At 37.1% G+C, this 19,557-nt stretch overlaps 2 protein-coding genes across 2 annotated transcripts; one reads left to right on the top strand and one right to left on the bottom strand.

Annotated features, from left to right (window-relative positions):
* The first annotated feature begins 8,257 nt into the window (after window positions 1–8,257).
* Window positions 8,258–12,259, top strand: LOC121785515 (tryptophan aminotransferase-related protein 2-like). Its single transcript, XM_042183970.1, has 5 exons — window positions 8,258–8,462; window positions 8,643–8,906; window positions 10,507–10,810; window positions 11,241–11,524; window positions 11,630–12,259. Exons 2-5 carry the CDS (start codon window positions 8,677–8,679, stop codon window positions 12,135–12,137), a joined length of 1,326 nt encoding a protein of 441 aa, XP_042039904.1. The 5' UTR covers window positions 8,258–8,462; window positions 8,643–8,676; the 3' UTR covers window positions 12,138–12,259.
* A 108-nt stretch (window positions 12,260–12,367) lies between these two features.
* Window positions 12,368–14,727, bottom strand: LOC121785514 (AP-1 complex subunit mu-2-like). Its single transcript, XM_042183969.1, has 10 exons — window positions 14,552–14,727; window positions 13,994–14,140; window positions 13,857–13,919; window positions 13,590–13,766; window positions 13,417–13,520; window positions 13,233–13,340; window positions 12,956–13,150; window positions 12,743–12,884; window positions 12,543–12,662; window positions 12,368–12,466 (listed from the first exon to the last, which is right to left on the bottom strand). The coding sequence occupies exons 1-10, from the start codon at window positions 14,675–14,677 to the stop codon at window positions 12,368–12,370; spliced, it is 1,281 nt and encodes a 426-aa protein (XP_042039903.1). The 5' UTR covers window positions 14,678–14,727.
* Between the last annotated feature and the right edge of the window lie 4,830 nt (window positions 14,728–19,557).

Here is a 19,557-nt window from a genome sequence, read left to right as displayed (position 1 = left end):
AATAGGAGTCTCATTTCTTTCTGGCACGAGTTTTAAAAAATGTTAAGAAAAGTGGGTGGAAAAAAGTTAGTGGTATATGGGTCTCACTTGTATTTATTAGTATTAAATGAGATGTGTGTGGAATGAGTTAGGGCATGTGGACTCCTATTCGTTGACAAACTAAAATGAAAAAACGAGACTCTTATTCGCAGATAGAGGGAGTACTATTTATTTTAAAGAGTAAATTGCACCAAATGACCATAACTAACTTTTGCACTTGTTGCACCAATGACCCCTAACAAAAAATAGCACCAGGGGGGCCTAACGTTAAATATAATCACGAATGAAGTTTTTTTTGCCACTTTTCGGACGAAAATGCCCAAATAGCTTGAAGGACATTTTTGGCAATCCCTAAATTCGCTGACATATGAATTCTGTCACATTTCTGCCAACAACTTCTTAAGTGATTTTCAAATAAGTTCTAGTACTTCATACGTGATTAAAGTTTTGTCAATATTTGTACAAAAAAAATTCTTATGTCCCTCTAGTTATATCATGTAGGAAATTCAGTGAGAAACAAAAACATGGAAAAGCGAAGTTATTTATGCAATAAAATCCGAATCAATAATACACAGAATAAAAAATATTTCACATTTAATTAAATGATACAATAATTATTTTATTAAAAATATTGACATTTAAAATATTATTTCATTATATATCATCGAACTAATTTGTTACTCTAAGCCTAACTTTAAGACGATTTTTATGATTGATATTTTATTGATGTAATTTTAATTTAGCTCAATCTGGAATTTTTAACAGCATATGAACATTCAATCTTTAGATATAAATTTGCATAGTTTCTTGTCATTCATGATAAAATTGAAACGTGAGTAATATTTTGAAAAAATTCAATCATGTGATATTAGCTGTTTAATCCTTCAAGATTTTATTATTAATAATAGTATTTGAAATAAGACAATGTAAATTTATAAATTTATACTGGAAAATTAGGATGTTTTCATAATAAATAAAATTGATCCATAAATCAATGTAAATAAAATAAATTACGGGAAATAAAAACACGAAAAAATACCAGAAAATGAGTTTTATAAGGAAGAAATGGTCTCATTTTATTATGTTCATATTAATTAATGCAGATAATGATAAATATGTACATTATAAAAAAATTAGAAAGTGTAAATAATGATAAAATTTTAATTACTTATAAAGTACAAAAACTTATTAGAAAATTACATAAGAAGTTGGTGATAGAAATGTGGCAGAAATCACATGTTAGCAATATAATGGAGTGACAAAAATGCTCTTTTAGGGCCTGGGGGTGTTTTGGTCCGAAAAAACTTCATTCGTGATTATATTTAACGTTAGGCCCCTCTAGTGCTATTTTTTTTGTTAGGGGTTACTGGTGCAACAAGTGCAAAAGTTAGGGGCAATTTTGTACAGTTCACTCTATTTTAAAAAATGGAACTAAAAAAAAGTTATATAACCTACTTTTTCATTTATCAATTCTCATACTCATATTTGTCTAATAAAAATGACAATAAATTCTAATTAAAAGTAAATATATGGAGTTCTATAATCAGGTGCAATAAACTCTTGCCATTTGCCAATAAATACAAATTCAATAAACACTGAAATCAATGGAAAAAAAAAAGTTTTTCAAAAGGTCAAAATAATATTCTCAATATTGAAATACTAAATCTCAAATGATTAATTATTTTATTCATACATAATCATCAAAATTGATTTTCTTACAACTAGGGATGTCAATCGGGCCGGCCCACCGGGTTTCGGGCCGACCCTACTCGGGTTGTGGGTCAATCGGGTGCGGGCTAATCGGGTTGAGATTTTTTCGGGTTATAAAAGTTCAACCCTAACCCTAAACGCTCGGGTTTCGGGCTGGCCCAGCGGGTTAATCGGGTTGCTACCGATAAAATTAACATGCGATTAATCCAATAAATAATGACGAAAATTAGTTATATTTATAAAATATAAATATTTAGTTATGATAAATTTGAGATTTATACTTAAACTCAAACACAAACATGATCAAATACTAATATTTGAGATTTGTGTAAAATAAAACATAAATTTAAATATTTTAAAGCATGTTTTAAAACATGTTTATAAATTTAAATATTTATTAATGAATTAGAAGTTTCTAATTTATTTATTTATTTATTATTATATTAATAAAAATTTAATATATAATTTATATGTTTAATATAAAATTGAATGTTATTTTTTAGTTATCTATATTATAAAAATAATCAATGAAATTGTCCAATTCGGAGTCAAACAAATAGAACAATAGAAATTTTATCGGGTTTTCGGGCCAGCTCATCGGGTTTTCGGGTTTGACCCTAGCGGGTTGCTGGTTAATCGGGTGCGGGCTAATCGGGTTGTAATTTTATCGGGCTAGAAATTTTCAACCCTAACCCTATAAATTTGGCGGGTTATTCGGGTCAGCCCACGGGTTGCGGGCTACATTGACATCCCTACTTACAACTAGTTCTTGAATAATTATAGCAGATTACACCCTACTTATTAAAGCTGCTACATTCTAGTATACTATGCTATATAGAAACTAATGATGGATTGATCAAAATCATGCTGCCGGAGCATAATCATAATCCACATCATCATCATCGCCGCCGCCTTCAGCAGATACTGGCGGCGCGTAGTGGTAACCGTCGTCGTCGCTACTAATCCGCTGCTCGCACCATGAGCACCCAATGGGGACGAGTGAAATGGCCATTTTGAAATTTAATCGAACAGTTGGTAGGAGATGGAGAAGCTGCTGTTTTCTTGGAAATGTATGTGAATTTGAGTTGAGGGGACTGGTTGTTGCAGAATCCCATATTTATTGGCTGTTTGGCATGGTGGTGGCATGAGGCGGAGCGTGGCGAATCTGGTTGATTGGGGTAGGGAAATGTGGAAAGCCGACGCCGATTACAGGTGGCGCCGCCACGTCGGAGATTCGTATTTGTGGAGTGGAGTTTTTGTGTGATTTTGGTGTGGGTGACTTGTTGAGGAGTGTGGCAAATTTGTGTGGTGTTTTATGCTTTGTGGGTCTTGAAATCTTGAAAAAGAAGGAATGGATTATATTCCCATGCAAAAAGATGGAATGTTTTTTAGTGTAGTTTTGAATTGGAATTGCAAGTTGGATATTCCCATCGTTAGAGATTGGAATTCGTATTATTCAAAGAGCTTTTTTTAAAGTAGTGCTTGTATGTATAAAAACAGGTTAATTAATTTTTCTTGTAGTAAAATGCTTCCCATTTAATTAGTAGATTGGAGGTTCAAATGGTTCCAAGTGTGTGAGTGTCATGGATGTGTGTGAGATATAAGTCACAATATTAAATAAACATAGCAATTCAGGAAAATTAAACAAAAATTTGTTACTATTGTTAATTAGATGTTGGACCTTGTAATGGCCCATTACTGCTTGTAACTGATGTTAATAGGCTTTACAGGTGGGCCTTCCTTCCTATATTTTAAAATGCAGCCAAGCCCAAATGGCATTTTCAATACTTCATTGCAAAATGATAAAATTAATAAATCTCAGTTTCTTGAAAAAAAAAACTATCCCTTGATTATACTCTCAAAACACTACATACATTGAAGTCAAGTATTTTAATGGATTTCTAAAGGAAATAAATAACCTACTTGCATTTTTTTTTCATCACTTATGATTGACCTCTTGAATAAATAGCTATTTTGATTTTCATCTTTATTAATAATGCTAAGTGATAGACATACAAATTAGGAAGAACTAGATTAACTTGTATGATATATAAATAATTCAAGGTATATATATCTGCTATGTAAAACAAAAAGTATAGCATGTGATGTGGTGGGGTTGAGATGTAGCAAATAGGGTAAATAAATAGGGTAAATGTTATATTATGAGTCCAAAATAATGACATATAGTGAAAATGGTTTTGATGCCAATAAAGGCATAGAGTGGAATCCATGTAAGTTGTTTTTACACTGAATTTACCCATTCGTACATTTCTCAATAAATATGTAGTTTCCCAACCACAATATTTTAGGGTGTCTTAATTAGGTATCTAGACATCCAACATCTAACTTCATATTTTTGTCATTTTGTATGTTTTAACTTCATCAGATTTCATATATTTGTTGCATATATAATAAAGACACGTTTATTTTTTCAAAACATCTAAAAACACACAAGAACATAACTATATCTTTTATTTTTATTTTGCCAAAATTTGGATTCTTGAATCATCCATCATTAAAAATGTAATCCATGTCGAAAGCTTCACAATGAATTTTTTAATGTGAACAAAACAAAGCACGCATTACACAAGTGATAAGCATGCTAGAACATGTTAAAAAAACACATAAATAAAAATATTACTACTAGTTAAATTCAAAATTAGGCTATAATTCTTGTATTTACAACTAAATTAGTTTAGATTAGGATTATTAAGAGATGAGCAAAAATCGAGGTATTCATACTTCAATTTCATCATTGTGTATTTGTGTCATAGTTGGGGGACCTGCTAACCTAGTGACTGACAGAAGCAACATTGAATTCTATAATAAACCAATAATAAATGAGCAACTTGAATAGGTCCAATTTCTTAAATAATAGGGTAGATACCTAAATCAATTTTGTGAACCCTCAAAGGACCACTTCTAGATTTGGGGGTGCCCAATATTAGATGCGCAAATCTAATTACTTTTTTCAAACATTATTTGATCAATCTATACTTATGGCATTACATTTTGTAAGTTTCAAGAGTGTTTCATAAATAATGAGAGAAATATATAAATTCATGGGAATCCAATTTAAAAACCATTAGTGATATGTAGGGTAATTCATCAAATTTATATAGTAAGTTTTTTTCACGTGATTCTAATATAAAGTCCATTTATTATTAACATGCGGGGGAGTTGGACTTTTGTTCTATTCAAGTTTGGACCAGGTTTTCATCGACTTATATATATTAAATTAGAAATCCATAAATTGAAACATGAAACTAACTAGTTCTTGAACTTCTGTTATATATTTATGCTTCCAACTTCATGAAGTACCCAAAGTGGTCCCTTTTGAAGAATGGCTAATATTCCATTTGTTTCTGTAGACATCTGATCTTGTAGACCCTATTTTATGCTTCCAACTTCTAAAGGATGCAGATCGATTGATAGCTCAGTATCATCACCCTTAGATTTATTTCATAATTACCTTCATTAGGTCATATCTTCATCATATATATTCAAGTGTGAACGGTAAAACAAATCCAAATAAAGTTAAAAAAGAAGAAAAAACCAAGGTCTATTGATAATAATGTAGTTTAGTGGGTTAAGTAACTACACATCAAACTTTTGTGGTCATTGGGGATGGATCGATGGAGGTGGGGTCGCGCAGGGTACTGAATCAATGTCGATCCACGAGTACCAGAAAATTCTATTATATTCGGTCATTATAGTCGTTGTCAATCTCATGTCTGGTTATTCCGACCCCACGAATTCCCTCTGAATCTGTCACTGTGACGATAGTTGCTAAGAGCGTCTCCAACCATTTAGACTAAACTCAAACTCATTTTAGTGTAAATGTCACATCAAAGATGATTTTACTTTAACTATTTACACTAAACTAAAACATAAAATAATAGTATTCTTTATGTTATGCAATTTTTTCTCACATCTGAAAAAGTTTTTGGTTTTGTTCTAGTGTAAACCTAAAAACAGGTGTTCCCTCCGTCCCACTATAAGGAAAACGTATTCCTTTTTGGACTGTCCCACTGTAAGTGAGACATTTTTTTTATGGCAAAAAAACAACACTCTATCTCTCCTATTTTTTTCATTCCTACTTTATTCTCTCTTCATTTAACAATTAAATACCACTACCAAAAAAACCTGTGCTTAAAGAAATGTGTCAAATGTAATGGGACAGAGAGTATTTTTACTCAAAAATTAAAAATAAGATTGAATTTGAAGTACTATTGAAACTAATTATCTTTTCCATTTTAAGTTTAGTATAGTACTGGAGATGATCTAAAAAACAAAATCTGGAAAAGGGATGGTTCCTTGGGAGAGTGGGAATGGAAGAAATAAATTGCTTCATAAACCAAACTAGTACTACAAACTATAATAGATATCCCCTCTTAGTGGCTAGTGCTGTATATTAACTTCCCACTAATTAATCTTGATTTAATATGGAGAAGAAGATCTGTTTTATATTGTTGATATTTAACTATAATTTATGATAGGCGGAGACTCGTATTTGGTATATATATTATTAATAAGTAGTACTATAATGGATAAGATAGTGTACATAGCATTATGAAATATTAATAAGTAGTACTATAATGGATAAGATAGTGTATATAGCATTATGAAATATTAATTTATGACTAATTATTCCAATAGGGTGGAGCCTCATATTTGGTAGTATATCGGATTCGGATGTTGTAACTTAGAAACTTTAGGTAGATTATTACTTGCTTGTCATAACTCATAAGTGATTATAAGCACATAATATTGAGATTTGAAGTGATTTTTTCGAACAAAAAGTTTTAATATCAGTAAAATTTATTGTGTATTAATTATATCCCCAATTTGCAACGTATTCTACAAAACATTCTAAATGTTTCAGCAATTTTTTAAAAAAATGTCGTTCATTTTATTTTTTTCATAAATAGCCTCAAACTTTCAATGGCTTTCATAAAATGCTAGTCTAGCTATACAACATCTGGTGATGAAAAGCTTATTAAGAAGCCCTCATTTTATTAACAGTTTTAAATAATATGTCATGTGAATATGTTTTTTTTATATTTTTAGGAGATTATATTCTTCAATTTATTATTTGGCATCCTCAATTCTTTCCGGCAATTGAAAAAGACCTAATTAAATGAAATTCATCCTTGAATGAATTCATCACCACATCACACTTTTTTTCTTTCAATCATGAAACATCTTTTATACTTTTCAATAATAAAATCTTTAAATTAAATTATCATAAAGGGTTATAACTAGTAAAAAGTTTTGCAAAAAAAAAAACATTCTAATAAAGAATAAAAGGATTTAATAGAACACATACGTATCAAAATAAAATGTAAATGGATTAATATAATAAAAGACGAGTGGAGGTGGGAAATTAAAGACTAAAGACTAAAGGTCCATTTTGGTCCTTAATATATTGCGATTTTTTTATTTGGTCCAAAACATTATCTTTTGAATTATTCGGTCCCTTACAAATAAAAACGAGTCACATTTGGTCCATTTTGGACGGTTCCGTAAAAAATTTGACGGAAACCCTAAACCCAAACCTCCCTCACCACCTCCGCCACGGCGTCCACCTTCCATCATCCCTCAGCCTCACCCACCGTCGTCACCGTCTCATCCCTCAGCCTCACCCCCTCCTTACATCATCTCCCTCACCACCTCCGCCACGACGTCCACCTTCTCGCCTCGCTCAACTTAGCAATCAATCCCCCGTAGACGCCTTCCGGTGTTGCCGCAACCACGATTTGAGAGGAGGAGGTGGAAATGCGGCAGGGGGAGGCAGCCGTAGCAGATGGTGCTTGGACGAGGCGACGGCGAGGGAGAGGTGGTCGATGGAGGGGTCGAGGGTGAGGGAGAGAGAGAGGAGGCGAGACGACGAATTGACCGATTTTCGAAAGAGTCATAAATAGGTAATTGCAGGTGCCGCAATCGGGGGCGTATCCGATCGATTTCATCTCCGGCAAAATTAGCGACGACGACGCCTTCCGGTGTTGCCGCAGCCACGATTTGAGAGGAGGAGGTGGAACTGCGGCGGGGGAGGCAGCCGTAGCGGAGGGTGCCGGGACGATGGCGATGGCGTGGGGGAGGTGGTCGATGGAGGGGTCGAGGGTGAGGGAGAGGAGGCGAGACGACGACTTGACGGTGAGCAGCAGCAGCAGAACACCCGGAGTCGGAAGCCGGCATGTTTCCGTCAAATTTTTGAATTTCCGTCCAAATTTTGGAATTTCCGTCAAATTTTTGACGGAACAGTCCAAAATGGACCAAATGTGACTCGTTTTTATTTGTGAGGGACCAAATAATTCAAAAGATAATGTTTTGTTAAGAACCAAAATGGGTCTTTAGTCAACTTAAAGGAATAGTTTATGAAATACTTGCTGCCGTTTAATGTGTAAAGTTCTGCGTTTTGACAGCAGAGGATCCTTTCCCGCTGAATCCACCACTAATTAAATCCTTATTTATTTTAGTTTTTGCCTGCAACATGCTTCTTGGTTTCTGTAATCTTTAGTGCTCTGCAAAATTCCTGCAATATACAAATATATAGATTAATTATATGTGTATTACTTTTCTCTCCTATCTCCCACCACTCTCACTTTGAAAAGCTCCCCTACATAAAATGCCAATGTGATTTGGCAAAATCATTCTCTTCTTTTCTCTTGTATGAGCTTTTCCAAAGTGGGATTTCTTTTCTGTTTCCACAGGTACTTATTCATGTGATGATTTTTGCTTTGCTAAAGAGAAAAGGGAAAAGAAAGCATGATCTTCTCCCAGTCATTTTCTCTGTCATTTTCTCTACTTTTTGGCTTAACCAAACCCCTTTTCAAAACATGCACGATTAGCTTCTAATTTCTTGTTGAAACCCTTGGCGTTTTTTTGCTTAGGAGGTGAAGAAAGAGGAGTAAAAAAGCAATCTTGATGTCTGTGGAGCTTAGAACCATGGTTTTGGGTCATTTCTTGGTGATTTCTCTTGCCTTGAACGCTGGCTTGCTGTACAGAAACTACTGCGGTGGAGAGCACAAATCCCAGAACATCTTCAGCTTAAAAAATGAGTGCAAGAACTCATCTTCAGCTTCAACAATGGCGTTTCTTGAAACCAAATTTCAACCTTCAAAACCAGCTCTAAGTGAAGTGATTGATTTGGACCAGTAAGTTGGCTTCTTTTTTCACCTCTCCTTTTCACCTTTTGCCGGCCTCACATTTGAGTGGGGGGAAATTAGTTTTACTGTTTTAACTTTTCACCAAGATGAATTCTTTATCTTTTTTGTAAGCAAGTGGGGTTTGGGGTTTGTGTTTGACTCTTGAGATTTTCTAACATATGCATGTATTGGGACAGCATCTTGTGCTTGAATAGCAATCTTTCTCCCTTAAAAAATGATGGCTAAATTTTTGAGTGATGATGATGATGATGAAGTTTCTTGTTGACCAACAACAACCCATCATCAAAGACTCAATTTTGATCACTTCCTCCCCAAACCCCCAATTTCTGAGCATGTTTGAGCAAGTAATTAATTAGGAATTTAATCTTAATAGTGCTGATTTTTAAGAGATTTGAATGATGGTGTGGTTCCCTAACGTGCGCCTGGGGGTTCACGCTATGTCAGTTTAGAGACAGGGACAAGTCATGCTGGCTTTGGAATTCCCACGGCGCATGTTAGCGAGGGGCACAATCAAAGCATATTACACAAAATTTGCTTTATTTTTATTTTTTTACTTGGATTTTAGATGTTTTCCAAAATGATTGTTGTATTCCTCAGACAGTGGCATGCATGATTAGGGGGCAGCAATGGTGGTGGTCTTTCTTGATTCCCTCGTTGACCACTTTCATCATTCTTGCTTTTGTTGATGCTCTTAAATTTTGATTCAAAATAAAAAATCTCTCTTTTACTATTTACTCCCTCCGCCCCGCATTACTTGAGGCATTTCTTTTCGGCACGAGATTTTAAAAAGTTGTATTTAGTGAGTTAAATTAAGTAGAAAAGAGAGTAAAGTAAGAAAGAGGAAAGAGGAAAGAGAATAAAGTACAAGAGAGAATAAAGTAAGTATGATTGAATGTTTTGTTTTTAGTCAAAAAGAGAAATGACTCAAGTAACTTGGGATAATCCAAAATGGAATACGACTCAAGTAACTTGGGACAAAGGGTGTACTTAAAATCTTGTCACACCTTATTAAGTCAATTTTTAAAGGACAAGGGAATATTACTTTTTAAAAAGTTTCACATATTTGCTTATTTATTGAAGAAAGTAGTTCTTTCTTATGGAATCTTGATAATATATATAAGCTTCATCTAAGTTTAGAATTAGGCCTATTTATCTATCTGTATGGGAAAAAGGTTGCTTTGTTTAATGAAAGCATTAAGAAATGAAGTATTTGAGATCCATTTTAGGCCTTTGTCATATCATAGAATGAAGAATGATATTAACTTGTCATAGATCCAATCATTTGATTAAATGCCCCACAAGTTTGGCCCCCCTTTGCATACCTACCTTCCACCCACATTGAAACCTATGGGAGTGGCGGGGCTGGCGGGGATAGGACCACCGTCCTCGGCTCTGGACCACTCCTTTGGGCATGGTGGTGTTATATCATGCTCGTGTACGATTACCCGATGGTTAAGTAACTTAGGTTGAGTTAACCAACCAACCCTACACATGTTTGTTTGGAGAATTGGGGAAAAATAGTTGAGATTGTGACTTTATTGAATTGATGGATTGATGGATTAGTTGGTTTTGTGACACCTGTGTGCAGTGGTGATCCGACGATGTACGAGAGGTATTGGCAGCTGACAGGGGATCGGACGACAGTGGTGATCCCGGGTTGGAAATTCATCAGCTACTTTTCTGATGTGAGGAGCCTTTGCTGGTTTCTCGAGCCCGAGTTTGCCAATGCAGTGGTTAGGCTGCACAAGCTCGTGGGGAACGCTGTCACGGACGGCCGCTATATAGTCGTGGGGACGGGGTCCACGCAGCTCTTCCAGGCCGTGCTCTATGCCGTATCGCCCCCTAACGCCTCGGAGCCTATCAGCGTGGTCTCTGCTGCCCCGTTCTACTCTGTAAGTCGCCTCTCGCCTATGTTTTTACTGCCTCTTTTCGTGCATTGTATGGCTAAATCTTACATGAGATTTTGTGATATTTTTTACTTCAAGAGACATCAAAATCTGCCCATAATTGATTGCTTATCTGCAGATCTGTATTGTCTCCATTTATTGTTACAATCTGCAGGTGGAAAACATTATTTTTTAGCAATTATTTGAGTCTAGAGATTAATGCTTTGTGCAGTTACATGTCACACTAGTTTTATTTAGGGTGTAAGGAAAAATAATAATGCACATGCTATAGATACAATGTAGCTGTGTTTGAGTGATTCACACATTTCACCAAACTAACACAGACTGCAATGTACTCATTTATTGCTTGCTGAGTTGGCATGATCTTCAAGATTTGGATGTTTCTCACACTGTTGTCGATCGTGTCGTGTTGCAGTCGTATCCTCAGATCACCGACTTCCTCAGGTCGGGGCTCTACAAATGGGCCGGAGACGCGCGCGAGTTCAAGAGGGACGCCCCGTACATTGAGCTCGTGACGTCTCCAAACAACCCCGACGGGCTATCAAGGGCGGCCGTGGTGAACCGGGACCAAGGCGTGCTAGTCCATGACCTGGCCTACTACTGGCCTCAGTACACCCCGATCTCGTCTCCTCCCACGGATCATGACATCATGCTGTTCACGGTCTCCAAAAGCACGGGCCATGCTGGCACGCGCTTGGGGTGAGTAAACGCGCACATAGGGTGGGCTCGAGCACCCCCAACGATTTATTTCATAAGCACTTTTTTGCGTTCGCCCCTGATCATGCCTGCTACTACCCTTTGTAGGTGGGCTCTTGTCAAGGATCGAGAAACCGCAAGGAAGATGACCGAGTTCATCGTGCTCAGCACCATCGGCGTCTCCAAAGAGTCACAGCTGCGTGCAGCGAAGATCCTCCACGTCGTATCCGACTCCCACGAGCAACGAGGGGGTTTCGATGAAAACGAGGCCTTCTTCGAGCACAACTACCATCTCATGACAAGGAGATGGAAGCAGCTAAGGGCGGCAGTCGAGAAGAGCAAGCTCTTCAGCTTGCCCGAGTTCCCTACCGGCAAGTGCAAGTTCAGCGGCCGTACCTTCGCCTCGCAGCCGGCCTTCGCGTGGCTCAAGTGCGAGGGCGAAACCGAGGACTGCGAAGGCTTCCTCCGCGGCCACAAGGTGCTCACGCGCAGCGGGAAGCACTTTGGTGAGAGCACGAGGCACGTCCGGATCAGCATGCTGCCACGTGATGAGGTCTTCGATCAGTTCACCGATCGACTAGCGAGCATAACTTCGTCGTCGTCGGCGTCAACATAACCGGAGATTGATTCTTCCATCTATTTAGTATTGGCAGTAGCTACTATGGGGGAATGTAGTAACTCAGTTTTTGCATAATCACTAAAAGTTTCTATACACAGCAAACATCAACTAACTAAAAATGCAAACATATGTTCCATTTCAAGAATTGTTTATTTCAACTAAACAGCAAGAAAATTCAAGAACACACTAAAATTCATATATCATCATTCAAGAATTAGATCACCAATTCAACTCAGCCTGAGCTCATAGTCTCCAGCAATGGTGATGTACCTCACCCATGGAAGCGCTTGATAACCGCTCTTCTCGATGATTTTAAGGTATCGAATCTGTCATAAACACGAAACGGGTTATTGTTGACAAATGAAACGAACAAATGTCGTATGCTCGAGTTTGTAAGCACACCTGCATTCCAGAAACAGTGTAGTATGGAATCTCAAACTTGACACAAATTGGGGGTTTTCTGTCCACTGCATCCTCAGATAAAACAGAAGGGAGTTTGAACTCTGCTTTCAACAAGAATTCCTACAAAAAAATCAACTAATGTAACAACATATGACAAAACAAACTTGAATTCTTGCATAAAGATGAAGAAAAAGCCTAACTTTGTTGCCAGGGAAAGACTTGATAGTCCACAACAAGGCATCCTTTTCTGGTGCATACTTGGCAAATCCCACTGATGTCTTGACGGTCGGGCTCGTTGCATCCGGGGGCAGGGGCAACTCGATCGTGACACTCGTTGCAGTGCTGCACAAACGCTGTGTTATCTCATTCGAAGGCAGGAGAGTTTTTTTGAGAGGAGAATGACGTATTATTACCTTCGTTCCTTGAACTGGCTTCGCGCTTTCACCAACATCTCGACCCGGCTCCTTGAATGCCTCTCGATACGAGCTTCCACCCAAACCAGTGGCTTCACCTGAGTACTGAGTCTGTATGTCATGAGGTCGAACATTCCATCGGGCGGTATGAAAGAGATCGTGCGATCATTCTCGAATCGAGCCAGACGAACACATCTGTGATTGAAAAAGGGCTAATGAGATTGAACATTGAACATGAATTTGAAGTTCATTTCAAGTTTAAAAAAAAAAAGCTCACTGATGGAATTTGATATCTTCCAAATCAATGGCTTTCACTCTTGATGATTGATTTTGAGACTCCATCAACACTCTATCATTGAGGCCAAGCTTGCATTCAGGCATACCACTAAAACAAAACACAATCAAAATAGTTTTTTTTTTTTGCAATCTCATATAAGTGATAACGAAGCTCGTGTGTTCACCTCAAACGCGTCTGCATCTTCAACGCCCCGTTCACTTCTGAGCGGAGTATCTGCCCGTTGCTGTTGACAAGAAGATTCACCTTCTCAACCACATCGAGAAACACCTATGTGAAGGCACGAAAAAAATGATTCAGTGATCCACGAGATGAAGAATTGACAAGGGCCGGACTTACTTCATTAGTCCTATACATTATCCCTTCACTACGCCACGACACTGCATTGGTCACGGCCATTGGAGGCTTCTGAGAAGCCTCCATACGATAAACATCCGTCTTGATGAACTCGCTTAGTATCTTCGCTTCCGTGTATTGAGGATATCCAAAGTCCATGATTTCATCAAGCAATTCATACTTCAAATGCAGAATCAAGGCTTCAGTTTCTTGAATTTTGACATATGTAAATATGTAACACATGATGTTTAAATAAGTTTTGACACTCACCACTACAACAAAGTTGTCTTTGAGAGACTCCTCTTCCAACTTCTCAAAATAGTGCTTCAAAACCTACCACAACAAAGTTATAATGATCAATAAAATCAAACATAAGAAACGCGGTGGTATCATCTCCTCCTCCTTACATCAACGACACGGTGTAGGAACACGAGTAAGGTAGCCGCATTGCTGTTCTGCCTTGATGCCGCCAATATATACACGTTGCTATGCTGAATAAACACGTAGCTCACGCCATTGTCATAGCATATCGGCCCGTGAGACTCCATATCTACCTACATTACATAAAAAAACAAACCAATTAGTATTTCCCACAACCAAGAATAATGTCGAATTCAAAAACCAGTATTTCAATCGTTTTGTCTATTCATCTTATACTCTATAAATTGTGCATTAAAACTCGTGTAGTCCACTGCCAACACTATTGTTAGTGTGCAAAGGGAGTACTACATCATGAATTAAGCTAAGAAAGTAAGAAATTTTCACACACACATCAACTAAGATCACTTATTTATTTATTGCATCAGAAATATATTCATCTCAAGATCTCTAAATGTTCAATAATGTAAAAACACATTCTCTGCTTTTCTCATTGATCAAACCATCATTTTCAAATAATACAAACCTAGCACCAAAAAACACACACCCGCACGGGTGTGTGTGTGTGGAGAAAAAGAGAATTAGACCTCCTTTTCGAGATGCTTAGAGAAAAACCGCTCGACCTCGGCGGTGGAGACATTGCCGCGGTAGTCGCGGCTGATCAAGCACCGCCCCTTTATGTCAAGAACAAACAGGGCGGAGGTGGCGGCCATTGAAATACTGGTTTTTCACTGCAAATAATTTTTCAACATTTTCACACACATTGAGATCTTGTTGCATTGCAAATACTAATATTTCATGAAATCGATAACTAAACCACTCATTTCCCAACTTACTCGTAAAACTTTATTTAATTTTGAATTAAAAAAATCCTACCAATTACTTATACTCCATTGATTATATTGTTTTGATGATAATAAGAAATTCTAAAATTTCTGCGATGGCAAGATATTCTCGTTTTTCACTATTGAAGCATTTAAATTTTCGATTTTGATAAAAATACCATCTCATTAGTTAAGTCCTAGATTGTTTTATTATAGAAGACTCATTTTTATTCAAGACAATAATCCGTATTTAATAAAACTCTTTAAATTATTATATTTCATATTTTATTCTATTTCTTTAATTTATTGAAAAATAAAAAATTTATACGTTTGAGTCATGCAATATTAATATTTTTTCTAATCATTTTTGAATTGATATTGTAATTAAATTAATTTTAAAATAAAGACAAGTTTAAATGAACCAAATATGTTTTGCCTAATATATACTCCATCCGTCCGGTAATTATGAACCGGGACTCCTATTCGAGGACGAACCAAAATGAAAATACAGGACTCTTATTCGCGGACAAAGGTAGCATAGAATTGGGAAAAACGCATTTCTAGGCCAGTTGGCCTCAGAAATAACGGAAATGTACCCGTTTTGTTATCTGTTCCATATATGGGAAAAACGTCAACCGCATTGGCGTTTTTTTAAGTAAAAACGCCAACAACAATGGCGGGTTTTAATTTAAAACGCCAACTACGTTGGCGTCTTTTAATTGCAACGTATTTTAGTCGTATTTTTTATAAATACAGTATTGAGTATAAGACGTCATTCGCATGGGCGTGTATAATATAAAACGCCTTTTTCGTTGGCGTGTTTATTCAAGTAAAAACGACGGGTAGAATGTCGTTTTGATAAAATACGCCAACGTGGTCGGCGTGTTTCAAAGAAAACACTACTGCAATTGGCGGCTTTATACAGATCTGATATATGCCCTTCTCCTCCCCTAAATCGCGAAAAACTCAGCCCACACACTCCCAAATCGCGAAAAACTCACCCCACACACTCTTATCCAAGGTAGACTGCTCCACGCGAATTCGCCCTCCATCCATCTATCGGTGCTATTTTCCCCCAAATTTGTATATTATTTTCGGTTAGTATGCTTATCTTTTACATTATTTGAGTAATTGTTGGATAGTTAGCTAGGGTTTGTAATTGGTTGTGAATTGAGTTGAAATATTGTGTAGAATTATTATTGTGTAGAATTATTATTGTGGAGAATTATTATTGTGTAGAATTATTATTTAGCATATTTGGCTCACTCTACATAATGATGAATGTAAAAATAATACATATTTATTTGTGTTTTACATTATTGCAGATAGTATGACGTGGTGTGTCAATTTATATTGGGGTGGAAAGATAATTCCCGGAGCAGTTATTTCGTATGATCCTCCTTTTGCTAAAGGATTCATTATGTTGGATGAAACAATTTCGTACGATGAGCTTGTGGAAAAAATTTGTGAAAGGATGGGGATAATCATATATGAAAACAACATTCAAATAATATGGAAACGTACAATATGCTTTGGAGCCGGAGTCACGTTTGTAGGTGTTCTACTAGACGAAGTATGCATGCAACTAATGTTTAGTGAGAGTATGGTTATTGGAGGTCTAATTGAATTATATGTTGAGTATTCGGCAATTACTCAACATCATAGTCATCATGTCATAAGTTATGATGTTGGTACGTCTACGAGAGCCCAAGAACCATATTTTGCTGCAACACAAGATTTTGATGTTGGTACGTCTATGAGAGCCCAAGAACCATATTTTGCTGCAACACAAGATTTTGAAGCTGGAGGCGTGCATTTAGGGGAAAGTGACAATTGTGCTGCGGTTGAGGACGTAATAGGTCCTGATAAAGCCGGCTTTCTTGATCCACAATCACCTTATTATTCTGAAGATTCCGACCATGTTAGTACAGACTCAGATGATGATCCGTCGGATGATGAACAATTTGTTGCTTCAAGACCATCCATTCTACTTGGAGAAACAACAGCTGGAGAAACATCAGTTGGAGGAAGGGCAGTTGGAGGAAGGGCAGTTGGAGGAAGAGTAGTTCCACAGTTTCCACAGCGTGGAATCAACTATTTTCGCACCTTACCAGGTCCATATGATAGTTTTGATCACAAAAACTTCGAACGTGATGATCCCAGTGTGCATTATTGGAGTGAAAAAGATCCTAGCAATGTCGGTTTGCATACTAAATTTAGAACGAAGTTGGAATTGAAGGCAGCTGTGACTCATTGGCATTTGGAAAAAATCCGACAATATACAGTTGCTGAAAGTAAAGGAAAGAGATGGCATGCAGTTTGTAAGTGGCCACAAGGAAATCCGAAGGATACCTCATTACCGAAATGTTTGTGGGAGTGCCGAGCAACACTGAGAAAGCATGATGAACACTGACAAATTAGAGTGTTTAGCACTGCTCATACTTGCATGGGGGATCGTAACTATAATGGGCACACTAATCTTTCGTCGGGTATGATAGCGTTGAGTGTTCGACATCAGATAGAAAACGATCCTTGCTACAAGGTAAAAGCAATTGTGGCGGATATTGAAAATAGATTTCATGTCAAAGTTAGTTACAAGAAAGCATGGTATGCTCGGAGGACAGCGATTGAGCTTGTATACGGTGAATGGGAGTGGTCGTTCAAAGTGTTACCAGCTTATTTGAATGAATTGCAAAGACAAAATCCTGGCACAATTGTGGAATGGTTGCACGATGACATATTAAGCAATGGTATGAACAAGGTATTCAAGCACGTATTCTGGGCTTTTGGACCAGCTGTGGAGGCTTTTCAACTATGCAAACCAGTTTTAACGGTTGATGGAACTCATCTACGTGGACGATGTCGAGGTAAAATTCTTATTGCCATTGGATTTGATGCTAATAAGAAATGTTTGCCTGTTGCATATGCCATTGTTGATGAGGAAACCAAAGAAAGTTGGAATTGGTTTATGGAACGCATTAGACTTCATGTAGCAAAACATGAAATATGTGTCATATCTGATAGGCATGTGGGAATCATAGATGCAATGAATTCTCCCATATGGAAAGAAGAACCCAATGTGGGTCATCACAGATTTTGCGGAGCCGTTCTATATCCAAGAAAAAGTGTAGGTAGAAGAACGAAATTTTATTTCCGGAGCCGTTGGGGATCATCAGACCACCAAGTAATAGCAGACAATAGATACGAGCCCGCTGAGCATATATGTTGTGTTCGTGGTCACCAGACAGCTCAATCCTCAATTGAATCGATAAGCTTGTTTGCTTAAAAGCCATTTCCTTCAACTCGGATGCGTCCGGTATGAATCCTAGAAAATCCAAACACCTGTCCTTCCAATATCCCGCTTCCGTCGGGGGGATGTAATCTGTCAGAGCCTCTCCATCAACTTTGAGGCCCCATAAGACCTCCACGTCTTCCAGTGTCACAGTCGCTTCACCGACTGGAAAGTGAAACGTGTGAGTCTCTGGCCTCCAACGTTCAATCAAAGCTGTGATAAGATGGTGGTCAATGTCTTTTGGTTTACCACACCTTAATATACCCCCAAACCCCATCTGGTCCACTATTGCCAAGACATATTGATGGATGGGAACATCCCAAATTAATCCTTCATATCGTCGGCAACGTACATATTCGGATGGAACTCCTGCCCATATGTTGTTAGAGACGTGTTGTCTCTGAAAATATAATACAGATGGATCCGCAGGACCACATGCAAGCCGACGACGAGAGGTTGAAGATGATGCCATAATTTACCTACACAACATTCATAATCCAAATTCAACAATAACCAACCATAAACCATTTCAATAATTAGATACAATTTAATCCAATATCACAAAATTGAACACCAACATCAAATAATTCACCTACACAAAATTAACAATTTAAATTAACAATTCGTCCAACCTAACAATTTCAATTTGCCCAATTTCAATTTTGCCTAACCTAACAATTTCAATTTGTCCAATTTCAATTTGACAAACCTAACAATATAAACAAATTTAACAATTCAAACTAATCAACATACATCAACCAAAACCCACATAAACCAAAACAATTTGCCCAATTTTTTAGCTATAACAACCCTAGGGTTTAGGTTTATAATCAAATTTATACACAAATTCACTTAAACCCAAACAATCCAACATAATAATCAACAATAATGTCATTCAACCAATCCAAAATGCATAATATTTCTACTCAATTCACAACCATTACAAACCCTAGCTAACTATCCACCACTTACTCTAATATTGTAAAAGGTAAGCATACTAACCGAAGAAAATAGATGAATTTGGGGAAGAATAGCACCGATTGATGAATGTAGCCGAAATCACGGAGAGGAGGGCGATTTCGCGGAGAGAAGGCGCGCAACTTGGAGAAATCGCGAAGTGTGTGTATTGTGAGATTTTCGCGATTTGGGGGAGGCACGACTGGTATATCAGCATGTGAAAACACGCTACTCAGGTTGGCGTTTTTTTGCGACTTACTAAACACGCCAACCAAGTTGGCGTTTTTCAATGTACTTGCAATTGGAGAGAATACGCCCAAAATACGACACAATTATAAAACGCCACGTATGTTGGCTTCTTTACGTATAAACACGCCATTAACATTGGCGTTTTTACTTATGTGGAATAGATAACAAAATGAGTACATTTACGTAATCTTTAATGTAAACTGCCCCAGAAACCCGATTTTCTCCATAGAATTGAAATGGTGATAGATATCCATAGAATTGAAATGGTGAT

This window comes from Salvia splendens, chromosome 21 (assembly GCF_004379255.2).
Source record: "Salvia splendens isolate huo1 chromosome 21, SspV2, whole genome shotgun sequence".
NCBI lineage: Eukaryota > Viridiplantae > Streptophyta > Magnoliopsida > Lamiales > Lamiaceae > Salvia > Salvia splendens.
Note: the sequence above shows the minus strand (reverse complement) of the source record. Positions and strands in the feature narration are given on the sequence as shown.

Bases quoted from the DNA above. Each gene is read 5' to 3' on its own strand.
- LOC121785515 (XM_042183970.1), top strand. From the start codon at position 8,677: ATGTCTGTGGAGCTTAGAACCATGGTTTTGGGTCATTTCTTGGTGATT. The intron at 10,811-11,240 runs GTAAGTCGCCTC...GTCGTGTTGCAG, and splicing joins CTGCTGCCCCGTTCTACTCT to TCGTATCCTCAGATCACCGA. The intron at 11,525-11,629 runs GTGAGTAAACGC...TACCCTTTGTAG, and splicing joins CATGCTGGCACGCGCTTGGG to GTGGGCTCTTGTCAAGGATC.
- LOC121785514 (XM_042183969.1), bottom strand. From the start codon at position 14,677: ATGGCCGCCACCTCCGCCCTGTTTGTTCTTGACATAAAGGGGCGGTGC. The intron at 13,920-13,993 runs GTAAGGAGGAGG...TTGTTGTGGTAG, and splicing joins TCCTACACCGTGTCGTTGAT to GTTTTGAAGCACTATTTTGA. The intron at 13,521-13,589 runs GTAAGTCCGGCC...GCCTTCACATAG, and splicing joins TAATGTATAGGACTAATGAA to GTGTTTCTCGATGTGGTTGA.